Genomic DNA, 23,721 nt, shown 5'->3' on the forward strand with positions numbered 1-23,721 from the left:
TCACTCCCTGTGTCCACTATCACACCAACTAGAAGCCAAAGGGTAGCCAGCCCATAAGCCCAGCACTCTGTAGTTCTGAAGGCAACAAGTGCTACAAATCCCAGTTGAACTTACTGGCCCTAATGATGAATTCACTTGTGCACCTTGGACCACATGCAGTCAGTTCAGAGTACCAAGGTGGTTCAAGAGGGCAGAGGCATTAGCTTTAAACTATTTTTTAAAAAAGCTAGAGGCAAGGATACCTGTGGTCTTGCCTCGTTCCTTCTCCAACTTAAAAATTATCATTCAGTCACTCATTCATAGACATCGGGCAAAGGAATAACATTCTTCTGGGAAAAGAAACACCTACCATCTCCGTTGGCAAATCTAAGGGCAGCTGCATTGACAGCACGGATCTTCTCAGCCTGGATGGCCATGTCTGCCTCCATCAACTTATGCTTCTGAAGAAGGTCTTCCACTTCCAGCAAGTGCTTCCCACATTCACGTGATGCGAGTTTTACCTAGAGAAACAGAAAGGAAGAAATGTACCCTCTCTCTCTCTCTATGCTAAGGGGTCAACAACACAATATGCACACCCACTTGCAGTGGAGCCTGATGCCAGTTGATTTTTGTTTTCAAGAAGAGCAGCTTCAGAATGAATTGAATGTAAGCAGAACAGCAGCTGATGATGTTTATTTAGCATCTATCCTGATTTGTTTGCATAAAATTTACAGGGAGATCAGACATCAGCTGTTTATTGGGCATTCATTTTGATTTGTTTGCAAGAAGTTAGACGGTGTTTCAAGCAATTGTTATCCTACACTTTGCAATGCATTTTCCTATCACTTTCCTTATCGCAACAAGTCTGGTTTTGGGGAAAGTGGGTTTGTGGCGCATTTATAAAAATAGCAACAGTCTGGAAGTGTCCTCTGTGTCAGAAAAGGTCTGCAACATCTGAAGGGTGGTGTGAATATCTTTTTCATCATATTTTTAATCGTGGATGCATGCATACACAACAGCTTCCTAACCTTTGTACCATACTTGTGACATAATTTCAATATGTTAAGATTCAAAGTAGCCCTGATCTGATTCTGAATATGTATGTTAACTAGAGGTGCACATTAACAATGCCAATCTACAACAGAACAAACTTTCCCTTTCTTTTCATGCCTGCATCAGAGTATAGAAGGAACTAAATTTAATTCAGAAGCGTTCCAAGCAGCTGCTGGTAGCCATAGATAATTATGTGATAGTTCACAAACATAGGCAAACCAGAAATATTGTTTCACCATGTTACAAAGGTCAAGAATCTGCTGTTTATCTGTGTATCCATAGTGATCCAGAATATATTTGAAAAAAATAGATAAGAGATATAATAGTTTTAACTTATTATTATTGAGTACAATATGTAAAGCTATCAGGCACACTGTATGAACATTAAAAATGTATCTACATTTTTTATGCATTTGCTGTATGAAAAAAATTTCATGTTATAATTGTAAGCTTTAAGGTTGTTGTTTTTCCCAGCAGGAAAACCATGGCCCTAGCCACAAATCAAGTCCAGCAATATGCACTTTCTAGTGACAAAGTATGGATCCAAGCCCATTATAGCCCTCTCTTTAGCTCTGAGGTCTCTTAAAATATTGTCTTAAGCTCTGCCTCAGCCTGCTGAAATCAGGAGAAGGGCTTTATGCAGCAGAGCCTTCTCAGTGACAGCACCCTTGCTAGAGAACTCCTCAATGAGAGGGACCTTTCAGGTTAGTTCTCCAATGGCTTTCACAATGCTGGCCAAGATACTTTATATGGCTGTTTGAACAGCTGGCTAGTATGATTAATACTGCTTGAGCTGGTTCCTTGGTGGTGTGAATGTCTGGATTGTTGTCTTTAATCATTTATATTTATAAGGTTTTAGGATTGTATCAGAAGCACTTTAGGTAAGCCAGTTTGTGAATTCCTTTGGGAAGGACAGGATACACATTTATCAATTAATTAAACAAATGCACTTTTAAGAACACCTAAAAGCCATGTCAGATCAAACCAAAGTGCCTGTTTAGTCCAACTGTTTTCCACAGTCGCCAACCAGATGCCTACAGGAAGCCCACAAACGGAACATGAGGGCAATAGCCCTCTCCTGCTGTTGTTCCCCAGGGACTGGTATTCTGAACCTGAAGGTATGAGCCTCCCCCTTAATTTGCTGGCTTCTTTCTATCAACCCACAGTATTCCACCTGAGCCCTTCCTTACTTTCATCTCATCTATCCAGTCAATACTGTGCAGCATGTCTTGGAACAGCTGTTGCAGCGTAAAGTTCATCTCCAGCCTCCGGCGCCGGGCCTGCAGCAGCTCTAGCAGGTATGCCCAGAGCCGCAGGATGCTGTCCTTGCGAGTATTGATGCGCTTGATGTCATGGTAATTCTCCTTCTCCAGTTCCTTGGCCACGTCCTCTATAGCCTGGACACGTTCCTTGTAGGCAGCCGTGTCAGTTTCAATGGCTTCATGCTTCTTCTTTGCAGCCTCCACAGCTGGCAATTCATTTCCAAAGTTATCCTGCCCAAAGTAAACATGCCTTTGGTTAACAACAGCATGACTGCATTTTGCCTTTCCTACTCCATACTGTAGAGGGGTGTTTTTTGTTGTTGTTTAAAGATGCCCAGAAGGGATCTAGGTACCATTTTAAGGTAGTGCCAACAGAGCGTTCATGTCTCTGTGTGCTCTGAAAACTGCACAGGGTAATTTATTTATTTAACAAAATGTATACACCGCTTGATTGTAACAGAACTTCTAAGTGGTTTGCTTCTAACAGTCAGTTCAGAAGATACAGAGCCACATCATAGCTGTTCAGTAGCTTCCCACATAACATCTTTGTTGCATGGGGAGGTCATCTCATGCAGTCTCTTGACTATATGGTTACCCTTTGCATTGTCATCATTCTGTGGTAGCAATTCAGGGCAGTCTATACAAATTAACAGAATAAAGTGACAAAGCTCTTTCTGGTCTACAACACTGTACTCTGTGATTTATGTTACTTTTTAACAGGGGATGCTAACCTGTGGCCCTCTAGATGCTGCTGAACTACAACTCTCATCAGCCGCAGCCAGCATGGACAATGGCTAGCCTCAGGTTAGCCACCCATGCTTTATAACATGGTAAGAAGATGTTCTTTTTGATGCAAATCCACAGGTCCCTTTAACAACTCTATAATGATTTGCAATTAACTCTTGCATACCACATAGGAATCTGGCTGAATATCACTGGTGTACAACCATGCCACAGGATCTACACTGCAAATTGTCTGACACAGCATCTTTAGAGAACGGGAACCAGACCATACTACAGTACAGATTTTTTTTTTTAAGTGCAATATATATCTTGACTTAAAAGCCCATTGGACAAAACACCATGCTGAAGAGAAGACTGTTCTTGTGTTCCAGAACATGGTGGAGTATTCTCTGAATGCGTCAGGGAGGGCACATGCTAGTGTCAGACAGATCTAGAGCCAGCAGCAGATGGGGCCAAAGCCACCCCATATTCTTTCTCTGCAGTGGGGGATGTTAATAATCTTAAGAAAGACCCTACACTCTACAACCACTTCAGGCCAGTCATTTAACCTCTGCTCTATGCAAATATTAACTATAAAGTATTTGATCATTCATTCTATTTCAAGAGCAAAAAAGTATCCAAACTGATGGCCTGAAGACACACTCAGACTAGGAAAAGGAACTGGATTCAGAGAAAGGACAGGAGATTCTCAGTGCATCCTTCATGATTTGCAGTGAAATTATTGTGTCCCAGATATACAGCTGGTATCATTTGGTGCAACTGTGCTGAATTAAATTCAGAGTTCTTTAGATTATCTGCCAATCCTGCCACGATCCTCTGGAATGAGAAATTCTGCACCCATCTGAACTCACTTACATAGACTATGCAGTTCCTCACTTGTAGACATATAGTAAAGACAGGCTGAGAGATGTGGCCAATCATAGTTCCCTAACACATGTCTACTGCTTGTTTATTTTTATTTTTAAATAAAAATATTAAAAATATATTGTATTTATTAATTACTTCACCAAAAGGTCCCAAGGCAGGTTCCAAAAATTTCACGATTACAGTATGTCCATTAAAATCATAAAAATAAAACTACAAAATCAATCAATATAGAGCCACAAAATAAAATAAAATTCACTAATAGGCAAAAAATCTTGCGGTTTAAGAATGTACTTATAGCCAACAGATATTTCTATCAAACTTTAAAAAGCAGGAAAATTGGACAGCTATAGTGAATGCACCAGGGGAACAGGAGACCTGACCTCCTCTCTGAGATATTGCACTGCCCTACAAATTGGTCAAAACGCAAACACAATTTAGGTTGGTCTTTCACAGTTCAATCCACTTCCTGTGGAGCTTGGAAGAATTTGGTAACATGTGCCTCTGAGCATATGGTGAGTGGTGGCTAAATCTGCCATCTCCAAAGATGGAGAATTACATTTTTGTTTGTTTGTTGGTGTTCTTCTTACTTTGCTTCTTTTACTACTGTGGTGGTTCTAGTAGCTAAAGTTGAAGTTGAAATTGTGTAACTTCTCTCCTACTTTTGCCATATTGACTAGTTGTGTAATAGGATTGTTACAATGTGTTATGTTATATTTATAGTGTTGGTATGGTTTTTGTGTTGCTGTTATATCTGCCATTTGTTTTTTCTCTATTATTGTTGTATTATTTCGCTTGAAATTGTTCTTCCCATTGTTTGACTTGCTGTAACATATGCAGTGTGTTTTTGTTTTCCTTTTTGTATATCGCTTTGAGTCCTATTTTTGGAAAAAAGCGACTAACAAATGCTATTAATATATAAATAATAAATAAGAGAGCTTCGGCTATGGGGCAGTATAGAAATTTAATAAATAATAATAATAAATAATAATACTGTTTCTACAGAGAATCTAACCTTTGGAGTCAAGTGCAAATCGGCCTTCAGAGTTCAAAAGTCTGGATAGCCAACAGACAAGTTGAGTTTTAAAAAAGGATTCCTGGATGGCTCAAACCACACAGGCTTAGTACTACACCTAGAATCTCATCACTCTGTACGTAAGAAAAAATAGTCCATTCTCCTTAGGCAAGTCTGGTGGCATCCAAGAAAGCCAACTCTGCTTTTTTTGGCTTACAGTCATATTCATCACCAACTGTCAAAACACAGCTACTTTCTGGCTGCAGATAAGATGCTTTATATGTAGAAAAATTCACATCTACATCCCTACCCCTATTTCCCAACATCCTCGCTGATCACAGACTGAAGCCAGCACATTCCCAGAAAATTCCCCATTACCTGTGCAACAAGGCGCTGGTTTTCACTAAGCCACGTCTCCCGCATTGCTGCCTTGCGATCAAATCGCCGGGCAAGCTGTTCCAGCTTCTCCTGCCTAATAAGCTCATTTCTCAGGGCCAGCTCCCGTTCATGCTCTGCCTTCTCCAGTTTCTCCCAGGCCTGTGCAAATGTGTGTACACAGGAAAAAGAAAATTCAGCAGGTAGTACAGAATATACAGTACAAGCAAGAGGCCATGGTAACTCCTATATAATGCAGCATGGCACATTTTATAAAGCATTCTATTCGTATACTGGGTCCACTAGCCAACCCCAGATCAGCAGAATGTTGCTCCACCAAAGAGCTACTGGTATTTCTTCTTCTTGTATTTCTCTCTTTAAATGACACAAAAGTGCTGTGGGGTAATCCTCACTTTTTTGTATATATGAGAAGCCCCATTTTTTTCAGGCACCTGCTCATATGAACACACACAATGTGTGAACTAAACAATAACTGATACTAGTCAGTAACAATTCCTATGGTCAGTTAAAAACTTTTTTTCCAGTCACTACAATCATAGAAATGACTACAGACCACGTATGTGATAACCTCATTCACACATTATGTTTGTCCATGTGATCATGTAATCAAGAACAGTCAGGACTTCTAGAATGTTGAGCAGGTGTGGGGAACCTTTGGCCCTCCAGATGTTGCTGTCCTACTACTCCCATCATCCCTGGCCATTGTCCATGCTTGCTGGGGTTGATGGGAGTTGTAGTTCAGCAACATTCAGAGGGTCAAAGGTTTCCCAAATCGATGGATAGGGAAAGTATTGTATAAACCAGCCCTACGAACCTAGGTGGGGAACAACTTATGATGTGGGACAGAGTCTTGATATGCTGGGACATATCCAGCTCTCCCTATAGCTTTCTCCTCATTTTCTATGTTAGCTACTTCCAATCCCTTTCTTAATCTTGCTGGAAATTGTTTTTGCTACAATGATAATTGTAGAACAATTAATTTAGCAGTTCGATTCTGAACAAATTGGAAAATGTCATCACCAGTATGCCATTTGTTCTTTTTAGTTTTTCAGTATTACTGAACTAAGTCATGAGCATATGAAGCTGCTTATACTGACTCAGACCATTAGCCCACTTCACTCAGTGTGGTCTAATGTGACGGACAGCAGCTCCTCAAGTCTCAAGTAGCCAGTGTGGTGTACTGAACTGTGACCTAGGACACCAGAGTTCAAATTCCCACTTGGCCATGAAGTTCACTGGTGACATCGGACCAGTCACTGTCTCTCAGCCTAACCTACCTCACAGGATTGTTGTGAGGATAAAATTGGGAGGGGGATAACCATGTTTGTATGCCACCCTGAGCTCCCTGGAGAAAAGGTGGGATATAAATGTAAGAATAAATAAAAAAGAAAGATAAATAGATCCTTCTTACGCCTGCTACAGGAGATCCTTTAAAAAAAAAATCTAGAGATCCTAGGATGTTTTGTGTCCAAAGCATGCACTCTATAACTGAGCTGTGTAGGGCCTCTTCCAAACCAGCTAAATGAATTAAGAAATAATGTTTTCTAGAAGGAAAGTCCCAACACTGAATGACTTGATTTATCACATCTCTATGTTAACTATTTTAAAGAACTGTGTAGGTACCCTGTTGATGTCAGATACTAGTTTTCCTTCATGAGGAGTATACACTTTCTGATTGTTGGCTCGCATTCTTGATTGGATGGTGAACAGCAAGACTTCCAGGTTCCCCTTCTCTTGAAACCTGCCCAAGAACACAGCAAAAAATGAAAAAACAGTTTGAGTGACGATGACACAATGAGCAACATAAGCAACACCTATTACAGTCAAAGAAATATAGCATGTACTGAACTCTGGTCATAACAATTATAAAAAGCAGCAATATACACTAGCCACACACTGTCTATCCAGAAGTCTAATTTATCAGATTTTAGGATGATAAATTTGTAATTGCAATTTGTATGACAGAAAGGAATGAAGGAATGAAGATTACAGAACTTCTGGAATCCAAACCCCTTACAGCCATTTGATCTTGATCCAAACCTACACATGTACAATAGTTGGGGTTACACACATGCCACCCCAGTTAGTCTCTTTGAATACTCTGATCAGTTTCTTCAGCAGGAAAGAGAGCGCAGCAGAGACTAAATCCAGCTCCCTGTTCCAGTCAAACAGCTGATTACTGGTACTGAGAGCCCCTAACTGAAGTTTTGTGTAAGCCATAAGTGCTGTACCGGGCTAGAGAATTGTGCACAAAGTAAACATTTTGTACACCATTACCTAACAAGCTAGAGCTATTGCAACTGGAAGTGTGCTTCTGTGTGTGTATGGCTACATTATTTTCCTGATTTAAATCCCCTCCAAAAATGTTATTTGCTCAGTGGGTAAAAACATACAGATACAAGTACAACAAATACTGGGTTGATCAAAACCACTGAGCACAACTAATTCTTTGTGAAAGAAAACTTCACAAACCGTCCCAGCAATGTTTGTGTTGGGATACTTTCAGATGGAACATTTTATGAGTAATATGAGCCTAAGATCTAAAACTCATGCACGGGATGTGATAATCCTTGCACTGACTGCTGCTAGTCCAAAGGAATGGCACAGCTCTAAGCAGAGATGGTCACTGCAACTCCATTTATGTTTACTCATAGTTAAGTGTCACTGTGTTCAATGGGGCATCCTCCCTAGTTATGAGTGTTTTTTATTTTGGCCTATAAAATCTAATTCCTGTACCAGGTGGTATATTTTTCAAGCTATTTAGTTGTCTTCCTTACGTTTAAATATCCTTGATTAACAGCTTTGGAGGGGGAGAATTTTCCTTTTCTTCTCTTTGAAATACAAGGTCAAGTGTTCACTAATAATTCAGATAGTAACATTTGCCAAATTTCCCCAGTTTGAAAGAAGAGGGAAAACTGTATAACTGCACAGAAACCTTTAGAACTGCATTTTATTTTGGCACCACAACAAAATGTAATTTGGGGTACATTATCTGCCCTTTCCCCCTTCAGCTTGGCTCCTCACTATTAAACGTATCATTATTATCACCATGTGCCCAATCTTCTCCTCAGAAAGCCTTGGACCACAACCAAATGAGTCACAATACAGAGGGCACGGTTTAAGGCAGTGAAAAACTGGTAAACATCAGCAAAACAAACAAACAAGCAAAACCTCCATCTAGTTGACAAGGGCTTACTTGGGCGGTTTTTCCACTGTGCGGTATGTACTGAAGGACTGAAGCTGCTGCTGCACGCCGGCCAGAGAATTAGCAAACTTGCGGCTGTTGAGAATGGTAATAGTCTGTTCTATCCATGTCAGCAGATCTGAAGCCAGTCCACTGTACTTATCGATCATTTTCTCAGTCTCCATCGCATGGTCCATTACCTGAGAAAAGGAATAAACGAAGAAAGTGTTGCTCCCTTGGTACCTGCTGCTGCTGGAAATATGTCAAGCCCTTCATCTACCTGCAGATCCTACATATGGGAATCTTCTACACTGTCAATAAGTCTGACTTCACCACATTAGAAATTCTGGGCTGCATGCAGGGATGACAGCCTGGAAGTCTCAGGCCTGTTAAGGGAGATTAACGTAACAAACCTTTCCAGATTTAAAAGAAAGTGGGTAAATAGTAGAATTTCATCATATATTAACCATAGATGCCCCACAAGCGACCTCCAGTTCACTGTCTAATTTTTAATGATAATCGCCATAAAGTATCCAAGAGAAAAGCATATACCTTCTCGCCCTGGGGCAGTCCCTACCATCCTGACCATGCAGAGCCAACTGTCCTCAGTGCACAGTCTGTCCTGGTCTCGCTTTGTGTATCTGCACTGATGAGGAAACAGTGTAGGCTGCAGTATCCCTTATAATCCAGTCTACAAACACTGAGAATAATGAAATAAGACGCCTAATTCCCCAAGTAAGAGCTGGCTGGACATGATCACTCACGTGTGTGTGTGTGTGTGTGTGTGTGTGTGTGTGTGTGTTTGCTTTAACTATGGCTTGTGGTTGTATGCAAACCTAGCATTCTTCCTTAAACATGGTTTGTCTGGCCACTCCAGCTGAGACACCCATGAGGCTACAAAGGCACAAGGCAAGAACAACTGGAAAGCAAACCAAACTCTGGAGAAAAAAGGCATAATTTGTTTGATTGTCTGTGGGACAGTTCATGGTTAAATCTTGGTTTGTTAAAACAAACCATGCACTAACCAGGCCACTAACATAACTATGAAACAGGTGGATCTAAGAGACAGGGGTTGGGCAGTTCCAGAGTTCTATAATATAAAATAAACCGGCTGCATTCTGGGAGTCAAAGAGTAAGAGATGGGAGAAAGTACTTTTGGGGTTTGATGCATTTGTTTTTAAATATTTGTAATGCTTTTGTGTATTTTATGGATTTGTAAGCTGTTTTAAGACATTTTTTGTGGAAAGCAACAAATAAATGAAATAAATAATAAAAATAAATAAAATAATAATAATGTTTGGTTAGTATTCAGTAATAATTGTTAGAAGCGTGACAAGAGCAACTCTCATTTGGTCCTCTTTGCATGGGGCGAGAGAGAGAGAAAGCCCTCATAGCTGGTTAGGCTGCCATGTGTGCTCATCTTTTCTATCTTCCTTCCATGTAAACTGGTATGTCTCAGGGAGCTATTCACACTTCTGACTCACCTTCCTGTTTCTCTCATCTCTGCTGACCATTGGAGGAGGAGGAGCCATGTTCTCTTTGTCTCCTCTCCTCTAGCACGAGTGGCAATGTCCAGGCATGGTCACTGCAGCTTCCAACTTAGTTAGCTAGATAGAAGTAGCACCCTTCCTATCCAGTATGTATTTCTATTAATAAAGTAGCTTTTTTCTTATTCTGAAACCAAGTCTAAGTCTGAGCGATTTAAAGCAAGGTACAAGCTTGCTTTCTGTCAGGTAAAAATCACACCCATGCAGCACACAGCGCTAAGCAAGTTACACTAAACTAAACTCTGCTAATTTACTACCACTTTATTGGTCTACCAGCCATTGGAGAATCCAACAATAATGAGTTTATACTAAAAGAACGGCAAATAAGGTCTATTAAATGGACTAGCCTATATGTGAAAAAGCTGGCCTAGTAAAAAACAAAGACAGAGATGGCAGGGCTGGTTTGCAGCAAATGTTTGGCCTTTGCTGCTTATCAGTCATTACCGCTTATAGGACAACAGTAGTAAAGAAAGATTTTTCTGCTGAGAAAAGGACTTGTCTGCTCTACAATGGGATTATACGGCCATGGTCTTACCTTTCCAACTCTCTTCCCTTCTACAGCCAGCACCTTCATCTTGGAGAAATAGTGGTAGAAAGCAACTACATAGGTGATGATGGATTTCTCGTCTGGATTCTCTGTGAAAACATCTGAGCAGCAAACAGAATGTCAAGAGAAAGCTATTGTTTGAAAACAGAGAGCTTTGAGCTGTGCTTGAAGCATCACTCCCCTTTTGTAGCAGGATAACACAATGTAGCAGTATGAGCCACCTCACCACCCAGCCAACTTCAGATAAGACGACAACGGAATGCAAGGGAGGAAAGCCAGATGTATAAAAAGTTCTTTTCCTATATGGATATTATCTCTGTCTTGGAGAGTAATAGTAGCAGCTATGACTCTCTAATAAACAAAAAAAATATGCAAAGAAGTTACATTCTCAACAGTACTGAATTGACGGAGAGGACATGAAATATCTCTAGAAGAAAGAGAAGTGTACCTTGTAACAGCGCTACAACATAAACTACTGAATAGTGAGAACTTCACACATTTTCTAGAGCTAGGTCTGTCCTCTAAACTGGTTCACAGGACTAAGCACCACTGAACCCTGACTTCAAGAAAACCCTGCTTGATAATTAATTAGCTGATTAACTGCTGGGCACAAACTCCATCTCATTAATGCAGGTATGACGAACAACTGGCCCTGCAAGTGATTTTCTTATGTCCTTCCCAATACCCCCCAAAATTTGTTGGTGACAAAAGAAAAAAAAATACACCACCATCACTGAGAGCAGATTGGAGCACTCCAGAAAAAGGAAGGAGTGCTCCTGTGTTGTCCAATGTTTCCTGTGGACTCAGCACTTGGAAAACATTGTCCGCTCAATCACACCATCATAGCTCAGGACACAGCAAGTGGAGGAACCAGGGCTGGGTTGGTGTGCACTATTCCTTGAACACCTTCAAAATGATGCAAGGTGTCACATCCATACCTCCTTCCCCACAGGACAGCAAAGCTCAGAAATCCACAGCCTATTTGGATTCCAGCTGAGCCAATACCCAGCTTTTCTGCTACCTATTCACTTTTGCCACCACCGGCTCGTAAGTTTTACACCTAACAGAGCCCCTGGATCAATCTTCAGAAGATCTTTTTGCCAAAGCAGTGGGGGATTTTTTTTTACAAATTCTTTATTACAAAGTAATTCATTTCACTTTTAAAAAACAGTGCCTGTTAAAACTTCATTTTAGTTCATTATCTTTATCATGATTACCTTTAAAGAGCACCCCAAAAAGTCATCATCACATAAATATATGTGTGTGTCAGGGTGGTGATATTCTAATTATGAATTCATTTTATTTTCAATTCAGGGGATGCATTGTGTTAAAAAAATGGCCATGTACCCTGCCTATATTTAGCTTTGGTCCCACCCACTTTCTGATGTTAGCTCCACTCACTTTTAGCACGCGATTCCCAAAGGGCTTGAAACATGGCAACGTAGCCCTCAGGCTGGAAAAAAAGGTAATTCACTCACCCTAATTCAATAATCGCTTATTTGTACAGCCAGTGATTCCCTACCCCTAAGAGGTTCCCCCTTCATTTAATGCACATTTCAAATCAATGTATGAGAGAATCGGGTCCATCCATTTAAATGAATGGGGAAATTCACACATGAAATAAAGGAATCAGACCTAACACAAACTTCTGTACTGCTGGAATGTCTTTCTGTACTTTTTGCATGTCTGATGTAGGGAAGATCTACACTGTTTCTAACATTGTTCACTATGTGACATGAAAATATATAAAACCTAGGGTTCAAATAAATCATATAGAAAAGGCAAGTTTTTCATTTAAAGATAACATTCTCATTCAAAAATAAAACAAAATAATGTGGACCAGCTTTACTAGCCAGCAGAAATGTTAGATATGTCTATGGACAAACAACGTTCAGATGAAGGCAACAAGGATGATCAGAGGGCTAGAAACATAGCCCTATGAGGAGAGACTGAAAGAACTGGGCATGTTTAACCTTGCAAAGAGAAGACTAAGGGAAGATATGATAGCACACTTCAAGTACTTGAAAGGCTGCCACACAGAGGAGGGCCAGGATCTCTTCTCGACCATCTTAGAGTGAAGGACACAGAATAATGGGCTCAAGTTGCAGGAAGCCAGATTTCAACTGAACATCAGGAAAAACTTCCTAACTATTAGAGTGGTACGACAATGGAACGAATTACCTAGGGAAGTGGTGGGCTCTCCCACACTGGAGGCATTCAAGAGGCAGCTGGACAGCCACCTGTTGGGTATGTTTTTTAAGTTGGATTCCTGCATTGAGCAGGGGGTTGGACTCGACGGCCTTGTAGGCCCCTTCCAACTCTTCTATGATTCTAAATGCATTTCACATGTTAAGCCAGGGATGGAGAATCTGTGGCCCTCTATGCTGTTGGACTACAACTCCTGTCATTCCCGACCATTGGCCATGCTGGTTTAACAGAAAGACATTTATGAAGCACAACTGGAGGAATTACTCTTCCACCAAGAACCATATTTTACTGCGTGCAACATTGTTAATTTGTGTCTACATGCGGGGCTTAATTCATTTATTTGGAATTATAAAATCAAACCCAATGTAGCTCATAAATAAAAATATGAGAAAAAATGAAAACAATCCTGACAACAAAATAAACAGCTAAAAAAAATCACAAAACACAGCATAATAAAATCCATTATTAGCAACAGCAGACTAAAAATATAGCATTAAAAGCTCTGACTAAAAAAATGCACCCACCAGAACAGAAAAGGTCTTAAGGGCCCATTATAAAAATGGGCAAAGAGACTTTTGTAGCTCCCATTCATTGCAGAGAGGTTTGCACAGTGACAGGAGAGCTTTCTGGTGGATTGTGCCCTGAGAGAACACACTGCTGCAAATAAAAAAAAATCAGAGCTTTGCATCCACCTTTATGTCTACATAATTTATGATCTTCTACAGTCAGACATTTTACAACCAATTCAGAGACTCCTCAAATGAGCCACCATTTCCTCAGCACTTACATCCACTTCTTCTGTATAATACTCATCTACCTGGTCAGCTCAATTCTCAATTTTAAAAGGGCAGGCACAGAGCCAAAAGATTCACCTTCTGGGTCAAGAAGTTGGGTGATGCCAAGTTGCCTTTCTGCCACGCTGAAAGCATGCTCCAAGTTGTGCCTGGCGTTTGAGTGCTTCAGTTTCTCAAAGTCAATCAGGTCAGGCCTAAAAATTAAGAGGGGGGAGGGAAAGTTAACAAAACATGCAGCATGTTAGGCCAACTCTACCATACAAAAGGAAATGACAGAAGTTTTACCAGTGAGGGCTACAACAAAAGGTTGCAGTATAAAGCGCTCCTCTTCAGAGTTTCTTTCAGTGAGCAATGCTCTCCATAAGGATACTCCTATCCGTTCCTCCTCACACCCAATTTTCCATCCCCTTACCAAACATTCAGTCAGCATTCCATGGCTGTTGAGCACATTCAGTCTTCACTGGCCTGTTTCTTGTGCCTGACTGTGCCATTTTAGATCATAAAGAATGGCACTCACCTCAGAACATCAGAAATAGCAAGAATAATAAATGAGACTTACAGCAGACAGGTAGAGAGAAGAAGGCAGAATTCATGGAGGAAAGATGAGCCCAAGCGTGCATATGTACACTCACCAGCAAAAACATTTGTGTGCCCATCAACCTACTGTGTTTCAGAAGTCAGAAGGGCTTTTTCTAGTCCTTACCTGTGCTTGTGAATAAGGGCATTGAAAGCCAAGCCATCCTTCCAGCTGGAGGTGAAATTGGTGACATTAACATGGGGATAGCTGCATTACAAAGAGAAGTGAGAAGGGACACAAAAGGATTTATAATTCAGTCCTTAGAATACAAAACAGCCATCTAATTACAGACAATATTTGATATGAGGAAAAGCTTTTCTCTAAACACAAGAGCCAAGATGTAATCTGATATGTTTGGCTCAAGCTACATTTTCAAGCCACTTTTGCACTTTGGAAAACACTGGCATTAGCATTTTCCACATCTGTCTTTTAATCATAGGAAATTAAAAGGAAACAGACACAAATTGCATCTGGAAACACAGATGCTGCTCCATAGACAGAAGGATGTTTGGTCTGAATGGAAAATTCTGATAATCTAATACTGGAGTAGCCAGCATCGTGATCTCCAAATGTTGTTGGACTTCAACTGCCATCAGCCCCAGACAGCATGGCCAATGCCCAGGGATGATGGGAGTTTTAGTCCAGTAACATCTGGAGGGCACATGTTGGCCACCCCCGATCTAGAATCAGCAGTGTCCAACTGGTCTCCCATGGAATGGATAAGGTCAGCCTTCCTCAACCTAGTGTGTTCCAGAAGTTAAGACTGCAACTCCTATCAGCTCCAACCAGCGAGGCCAATAAGGGATGATAGGAGTTGTAGCCCAGAACATCTGAAGAACACCAGGTTGGGGAAGGCTGGAAATGGCCCACAGGATGCTCCATCCATCCTAGCTACTACACATTCCATAAACGCACATATATAGCTTCTCCCTCAGTCACACTGGAAGCAGAGGCAGCACAACCCCAGACCTTGAGAAGAAGAGAACTGATGTGTGTTACATACTAAAGACACATGCATATTTATGTGTCTTTAGTATGCAACTTGTCTTCCTGGCATATTTGTGTTTTAATCTGTTAGTAGTGATTATGATTTATTATGTTAGTTATCTTAGGTTATATTAATGTTTACGATTTTTTAAAAAATGTTTTAAATGTGTAATTTGGTTCTTATGATGTTTATTGTTAATGTTAAGATGTTAATGTTTAAGATGTACAAAATGTTTTAATCATTTTGTATTGTTTTAAATGTGTAATTTGGTTTGATTTTTTTCCAACATTGTAAGCTGCTTAGAGGCTTTTTTCAAGTATGAAGTGGTATACAAATTAATTAAATAATAATAAAATGCTTATGTGCACCTGAAGGTGGCCTGGATATCTGAACAGTCAGTGGCATTAAAAAGGTTGAGACATCCTAGCAGAAGTTTGATACAAGTTTTTGGGTTAAGCTGGTTTTGCTTTCATTAAATAGTGCCCCTCAAGTGTAGCACCTTACTTTTCCCACGGAGTGAATGGAAACCATTAATTGATAAGGGGAAAGGGGCGCATGTAAGGACAGGACTGGATTGAGGGCTAAACTTCTTCCCTGCCCCTGGTGACCCCAGCCTAAACCTATCTGCATAGATCCTGGGTTCTATTCCTTGATCATGCTACAATGTGATGGAATGTTGAGAGCTGGCTTTAACATAAAAACAAGTGGGACCTGCCATGTGTTGTAGTGTGGAGTGCTCCTGTTCAGAGTTCCAGCAGCCAGCCATGCCTTCCTCCAGGATACTCTGTTTGTGGGGAACCAGTGGGCCAGATTCCTGTGTCCCCCACACAAGGGCAATCTTCTGACATCACAACATACATGGTCTGAAATCAAACCATGTGGGCAAATACACAGCCCACAAAGCCCCTTTCAAAGTGCTCTGAAAGACCTGACAATGAGCTGATTGCTGGGTCTTGCAAAGCCCTTTGCAAACCGCTCCGCAAGACCTATCAACTGATTGTTGGGTGTTGTGGAGGGCTTTGAAATGTGCTTTGCAGGTGTAGCAGATCAGCTGATTGGCAGTGCCTGCAAACCTTTTTCAGCTGAGCCAGGTGTTTATCTGCCCCATATATGGCAACATGTTGGGCTGGTGGGCGTAGCTTGGCTGAAATGGACCAAATGGGGAGGCCTGGTGGGCTGAATTAGGCTCACAGGCCAGAGGTTACCCACCCCTGCTCTATTTCCTTCTCTTCTGCCCCCAGTTTTATGTTTTTCCCCTTCTACAGTCAGTCAGCACCCACTAAGCATGTTCAATCCTCACCAGACTGTTTTGGGGTCTCCCCCCCCCCCAACTGCCCTATGTATTTTTCCCTAAATATTTTTGTTGAACTTCTGCAAACCTTTCAGTTCCTCCAAGGCTGCCATTTTGGCTACACAAAAATCCCCACTCAGAGAACGTTCATTATTAGGATCGATTAGGCTATCTTTCCTTAAATATCATGGCAGTGTATTTTTTCATTCATACCACACGCATTATGCTGGACTTAAATTGTTAAATAAGATGAAGGAGAACTGGGCCAGACTGGGGGTGTAGGGAGGCAAGCTCTTGCCTGAGCAATTAGAAAGGCTACAGAGATGTGAAAAATTAGGTAGTCAAGCTAGTGCTTTTCAAATATCAATGAAAAGGCAGGCTTGTGCTTGGGGGGGGGGAAGGGAAGGAAATGATCAGATTCCCTTATTACCCTGATTGACTAATCATGGAAAGGAAGGAGAAAGAAAGTAGTGTCTGATCTGTCATCTCAAAAACAAGCCATTGGAGCAAGAGCTGTAAAAAATCCTTGTTGCTGAAGAGAAGACAGGAGAAGATCTGGGGTTGCGAGGAGGGAGGGAAGAGGGCTCTCCTCCCATCAGAAGAGTGAAAGCCTTTGATGATTACATGTGCCTGAAGTGAATGGAAAGAGTAATTCATTTCAAAACATCCTTCACCACAGAAGGAGAAAAACTGACATGCCACAAATCTTATGTCCTGCCCACAATACCAGAAACAACTGAACCACCCTGATCCAGACTTCCCTATTATAGAAGAATGGCGTAATACCTGGAGAGCTTAAAGAGGCAAATTAAATATTTCTCTTATCTATGGGTGCATCAGTGAGCAGCAGATGCTCAAGGCAGAAATGGCCTCTTAGGAGCACAGTTTTCAGGGCCAATCACATATACCCGTGTCACTTTTGGTTTCGGGTGAGATACCTCCTTTCCCACTCATTAGTAAAACGGAAGCAATATAGTAGTCTCTCCAGTCACAAGAAGTTTGAATGAATAAATGTACTTAAAAGGGAGCATGCACCAGTTAGGCACTATAGTAAAGGAAATTAAGTTAGTATCTGAGTTCCAGTGTACTGAAATGTGAACATCCCCTGCTTTTCGTTCCTAACTCAAGCCACAGAACACCACGTGATTTCCAGATGATCTAGAGCAGGGGTGAGGATCCTGTGCCCTTCAGATGTTGTTGGACTACAACTCCAGCAGCACTAGCCATTGGCCATGCTGGCTGGGGTTGATGGAAGATGGAGTCCAACAGCTGGAGGGCCACAGATTCCCCATTCATGTATAGGTTATTATTTTGAAAATATTCCCATTTTAAAACGTTACAATGATGAGTATCAGAAGGGTTACTCTCATGATTCTCCTCACTGCCAAAATGGCAACATTCTGGCTTCTAGTTGCATCTGCACTAAGCCGATTTCAGTTGTCATGACAAGGTCAACATATAGTGGAAAGGATTGGCTTTTTGCACTCTCCTGCAGTAGTTTTTCAAGCCTTTAAAGTGCCATAGAAAAAAGCTCTATAGAGAGTTCTACATGCATTATCAGTCTTCACACAACCGTTCATGACATGACACTTGAAACAGGATGTCAGCATGTGCAGTGACTACATGATAGTTTAGCTGGGAAAACCAGACCTCCAGAATCTCGCAGCCTGGGATTCTTGCCCACCCCACTCCACTACAAGTATCTGAATGTCTATCAAAGTACAATATTGGCAGACATTTTAAATATTTTCAGCTTGTCCAGAACAGAACAATCCAAAAGAGATTTCAGGACCCATATACAATGCCTTTTCATGAAAAGAGACAGAAACTGGGGGAGCGGGGAGCGAAGGTGTGCTTGGATTCTTTATGGAGAAAGGGAATGAGTGCCATAGAGTAGCAGAACATTATAGAGTCTATGGCAGAGGTAGAAAGGCAAGGGGTTACATTTTAAAACAACCTTATAACATTTCCATGGAGAGCTCTGTCCTTGTGGTATGAACTGAATAGGAATCTGGCCAAACTTGATACAGTCCATCCAGGTTTGCTTAGTATTTCCCTAGCAGATATTGCAGGCTTAAGGCATTAAGCCAACTCGTTACAGTGTGTTTACTGGGATGAAAATATTAGCTGTCATCGTACCCTGCAGTTTTCATTTGACACCAGAGTAACAGTGCATCTTTTGCAGAGCGGGTCTCCCGGCCTTCTTGAGTCTGAACAATGATGTCCTGGATCTAAATTGAAAGAAGAACATGGCACTATTACAGCAGATGCTTGGGTTTGTACATGTATTTGTCTGTGCGGTTCAGGCTTTTAACACAAACAGCTTGATAATGGTAACAATTATTAACTTTATTTCCTTTCATGACATTACAACATTGGCGGGGGAGGGAGAGAACGGGCTGAATTTGTACAGTAAACAGACTATGATCCTTCTTCTATTCAAAATATTAACATTTTGTTTGCAAATGAATTGAGTATAATGATTCATCTGATATACTAGACCACCTAAGGCTGCAATCTTCAAATTGTGTTATCTGGAACAATTACAGTAACACTCAGTGGAGGTACTCCGAAGTGTACGATTTGAAGATCATGGTCTCAAAGTGGATTCACACATGCAAAATCAGGCCTGGAAATCCCCAATAGTATTTATTCATTTAGTAAGAGTAATTAGTCACTTTTCCCTTAAAGTGTGTTCTCATCAGTGTGATAGAAACAGATCCAAGTTATTGCTGGCTTTTATACTTCCAAAGGGGAGAACAGCCATCATCCTCAATCCTGGCAGCCTTTGGTGCAACCTGAGATCTTTTTGTGCTTACAACGTTCTAGCCTAATGAAGTTTGCATAGCATCATTTCCACTCCCATCTTAAAAACTATTACAGACAGGTCTTTTTCATCATGCCTAGCAACATTTTTTAAACTTAAAACTCAACCAGATGAAGAGTTCTGATAAGCTTCTTTATGATCTTTATGTTAGTTCTAACAAAGATATTATGCTATTGGTTCATTTGGATTTTCCCCTTACTAATGTTAAGTTCTCAAAATGATATATGACATAAAGTTGCAAATCCTTTATTTATTTATTATTAAGATTTATTAGTTGCTTAACACCCAAAGATCCCCAAGCAACTTACACAATGTTAAAACAAAAATAAAACACACTATAAAAACATAATAAACAACAACAAAACAATAGCAATACCACCCCCATGCAGTCACAGGAAGGTTTGGCAGCATATTAAAACAAACATAATCTCCGTCTATCAAATGCCTGGGAGAAAAGGTCAGTCTTTATCTAGCACCAAAAAGGTGACAATGAAGGTGTCAGGTGGACCTCAATGGGGAGCATATTCCACAGATGGAGAGCCACAAGTGAAAAGGCCCTCTCCCTTGTCACTACCCTCTGAGACTCCTGTGATGTCCTTATATGTTAAAACCTGTAAATATGGTAAGTGTGGGTTTATTAAGGGATATATGGTAAGTGAATTGAATGAGAGGAGAGAGAGCATGGGTTTGAAGGCTGGAGAATGCTGGATGATGATTGGCTGAGTGTTTGAATGGCTGAAGGTATAAATGGGAGGATGACAGTTGAGAGGAGGTCGGTTGGTGAGAGTTGTTGGAGAGTCGTTAGTGGAGAGTTATTTGGATGGGTTGGTTGGCAGAGTTCTGAGGGAGGGTTGGATTATATTTGGCTGATATTTAGACAGTATATATATGACCAGAAACATAAAGAGTGACACTAAATGAAACCATACACTTGTTAAACATTCCTAAAGTAATCTTGTTATTTCCTGGTGTTATCAAATAAATACTTTTATTGGTTTACCAAAAGCCTGATCCTTGGCTGGGAATACACAGACCAGAAGGGAGGGCAGGGTAATTACCAAGGCTGAAGGGAAACTGTATCATATGGTGGCAGCGGTGAAGGGAGAAATTGTAACATCGTCAAGTATCCAGAGCAACCCAGGATTGTATGCTTTATAGAAAAAGATACAGGGGGGTTGTGGACAACATAGGGCACCCAGACACAAAGTAACAATAAGTCGTAGGGAGACTCAGGGGAAGTCTCCAGCAGTATCGTTTACAGAGAGTGGCTGGTGGTGCTGCCTAGCAGTGGGATCTTGAGGGATCTGTGCTAGAGCAGAGTGAGAAAAAATAAAAACGACGATCCTGACTGGTGGTGTCCTGAGGTGGTGCCTAGTGAAAGGCAGTAGCCACAAGCAGGTGGGAACCTGACAGGTGGAGCCAAAAGAGGGAACGTCACAACTCCCTCAGAGGGGAGACCTGGAGAAGGGCCTCAGAGGAAGATCTAAAGGTCCAGGTCGGTTCACATCAGGAGAGGCATTCCAGAAGATATTGGGGTCCTGAGCCATAAAGAGCTTTATAGGTCAAAACCAGCACTTTGAATTGGGCTCGGAAGCATATAGGCACCCAGTGCAATTGGAACAGGATAGGTGTTACAGTATACGCTCTGTTCCCCTTGAGCCTGTCAACAATCAGGCAGCAACGTTCTGCATTAATTGAAACTTCCGAACCATTTTCAAAGCAGTCCCATGTAAAGCACATTGCAATAATCCAACCTTGAGGTTACCAGACCATAGACTACTGTAGCCAGTTTATTTAGTTCATATCTTGCCCTTCCACCCAAAACGAGCCCAGGGCAGCAACAGGTGATAAAACACTAAAAACAGCTTAAAAACAAAAAGTCTTAAAAACATTTTAAAAACATCTTTTAAAAGAAAACATATTTTAAAAAATCTTTTAAAACATCTTAAAAAAACAATTCCAACACCAATGCAGACTGCAATAATTTATTTATTTATTTATTCAACTTATATACCGCCCGACTAGCAAAGCTCTCTGGGCGGTGAACAACAGAAAATATACTAAAATACACAATATAATACAATAAGAACAGATAACAATAAAACAATCTAAAAAACAGTTACAACGGATAAAAAATCAGTAGCTTAAGTTAAAATGCATTGGGAAAGAGGAAGGTTTTAACTTGGCGCCGAAAGGATAGCAGTGTCGGCGCCAAGCGCACCTCCTCGGGAACACTGTTCCACAGTTCGGGGGCCACCACTGAGAAGGTCTTCAGTAGGCGCCAAAAAGACACAGGCCTGTCTAATATTTAAGGGGAGTGAATTCCAAAGGGTAGGTGCCGCTACACTAAAGATCCACTTCCTATATTGTGCAGGGCGCACCTCCTGATAAGATGGTATTTGCAGGAGCATCTGCAGAGTGCAGGGACCAACTGGGTATATAAGGAGCAAGATGATCTTTCAGATATCCTGGTCCCAGGCTGTATAGGGCTTTATACACCAAAGCCATCACCTTGAACTTAGCTCCGTAGCTAACAGGCAGCCAGCACAATATAAAACCATAAAATAGGAGCTTTTAATCCCTTCAGTGTGCCAGGATCTCTTTTCAGTCATCCCAGAGTGCAGGACACAGAATAGTGGGCTCAAGTTGCAGGAAGCCAGATTTCAGCTGAATATCAGAAAAGCCTCCTAAGCTGTACAATAATGGAACCAATTAACTAGGGAAGTGGTAAGCTCTCCAACACTGGAGGCATTCAAGAGGTAGCTGGACAGTCACCTGTCGGGTATGCTTTAAGTTGGATTCCTGCATTGAGCAGTGGGTTGGACCCAATGGCCTTATGGGCCCCTTCCAACTCTATTTTTCTATGATTCTATGATTTCTGGTAAAACACCTAAAGATACAATGCCAGCAAAAAACAAATCTACTGTCAGTCACTGGCTTCTAAGTGGTTCAGGCTGCAATCTTATGTAGCCCCAATGAACACTATGAGACTTCTGAGTAAACATGCACAGAATTGCAAACATACCCACATTTCATTCTTCTCCTGCCACCTTATTTGCAGCATAAAAAAAAAAGATGGATTCTCAGCTAGGGTATTATTAACATTGCTGTTGCAATAGTGCTAAGTCAGCTGCCACATGTAGTCTTCTGTGCAGCACAATGAAGAAAGCCACAATCTTGCTCCAAAAGGCTTACACTTGAACTGCTTTGAAAACCACCAGCATCCTTTCATGCCACAATGGGCAACATTAGCACAACCAAAAAGAGATTAGCTGCTGCCTACAGCAGCAGTACTTGTGTGTGTAACTTGTTTGTACAAGTCCCAGAACAAATAGACTAATCCAGGCTAAAATGATACTTTAGAGCAATTCTAGCATACATCCTCAGATTATGGGATAGCCTTGTCTCTGGCACAATGGCCAGTTCAGCAGGAGTTACAATAACACAGAAGCAACAATAGAATAAATCGTTTTTCTACATCATACTTGAAGAATTTTTTTTGAGAGTTGCACTAAAACCTCCCGGTGGAACTTGGGAAAATCATAAATAGGGCTTTTGGCAATGATGGGATGCTGCTTTTGTAAGAAGGAAACAGAAAATTTCATGCTTTGGGAGCTCAAGAATTCAAGAGAATGCTTGCTCTCCTTCCCTCACAGTTTTACAGCAGACTGTCCTGTCACTGGGTGACAAGATCTGCCTGCTTTTTTATGCCCCCTAAGTGGTGTGAAAAGCCAAAAGTACTAATGGGAACATTCAATGGAGCCAAATTAATTAAAATACAATGACAGATCTGTCTTCATCCAGTGTAAAAAAAACCCTCCATACTGGTGACTTGCTCCAGCCTAGGAGGAAGAATTAATTCTGAGCATATGACAAGCAAAAGAGTAGATCTAATAAACCGCATAGAGTAGATCTACTGATAGGTATGGCCTCTAGCTTCCTACTGCTCCCTGAACATGGTATCCTACTCATGGCCTTCTCTTTATTTTGTGTGGCGTTCAGGCCTAGCACTCACCTGGAAGCGCAAGATGATTGTCCAAATAAGGCCCAGCACCAGACGGTGATTGCCATCAACAATGTCGTGAGAGCCCATGTTCTCCAGATGCACACGTTGCTCTTTTAGGAACTGCAGGGCCTTGTCCACATTCTCCAGGCAGTGAATCCGCATGCGACCCTTCGTGGGCTTGGGCTGTGAAATGAGGACAAAGTGATTTTTATAAAGGAGACTCCTAAGAATGTTCAGGCATCTCCCAATTCCCTGAATTGAAAGTACCCCTACTGGATCGTCTCTCCTTCAGTGAACAAAGTCTATTTCTTGTAGTGGCAGCCCCAGAAAAAAAATTGGGGGGGGTAGCAGAAGGGGCAAAGTATATTTCTAGGTAGGTGAGCTGTGTCACACATGTTAAGATCTCTGAAAGCAAACTAATGGTATATTTCATGCTAAA

The 23,721-nt window shown here is 41.2% G+C and overlaps 1 protein-coding gene across 11 annotated transcripts in view; it reads right to left on the reverse strand.

Moving 5' to 3' along the window:
- SPTB (spectrin beta, erythrocytic) overlaps positions 1-23,721 on the reverse strand; it is a 167,540-nt gene that overhangs the window by 62,361 nt on the left and 81,458 nt on the right. For all 11 annotated transcript variants that reach the window (XM_061609475.1, XM_061609477.1, XM_061609476.1 and 8 more), the window contains 10 exons: positions 23,292-23,465; positions 18,589-18,680; positions 14,297-14,377; positions 13,672-13,787; positions 10,580-10,692; positions 8,510-8,697; positions 6,937-7,054; positions 5,296-5,454; positions 2,223-2,525; positions 350-500 (listed from right to left, as the gene is read on the reverse strand). In XM_061609475.1, coding sequence (XP_061465459.1) covers positions 350-500; positions 2,223-2,525; positions 5,296-5,454; positions 6,937-7,054; positions 8,510-8,697; positions 10,580-10,692; positions 13,672-13,787; positions 14,297-14,377; positions 18,589-18,680; positions 23,292-23,465 — 1,495 coding nt within the window. The remainder of the gene's footprint in view (positions 1-349; positions 501-2,222; positions 2,526-5,295; positions 5,455-6,936; positions 7,055-8,509; positions 8,698-10,579; positions 10,693-13,671; positions 13,788-14,296; positions 14,378-18,588; positions 18,681-23,291; positions 23,466-23,721) is intronic.

The sequence above is a fragment of the Rhineura floridana genome, chromosome 2, assembly GCF_030035675.1.
Source record: "Rhineura floridana isolate rRhiFlo1 chromosome 2, rRhiFlo1.hap2, whole genome shotgun sequence".
Classification (NCBI taxonomy): Eukaryota; Metazoa; Chordata; class Lepidosauria; order Squamata; family Rhineuridae; genus Rhineura; species Rhineura floridana.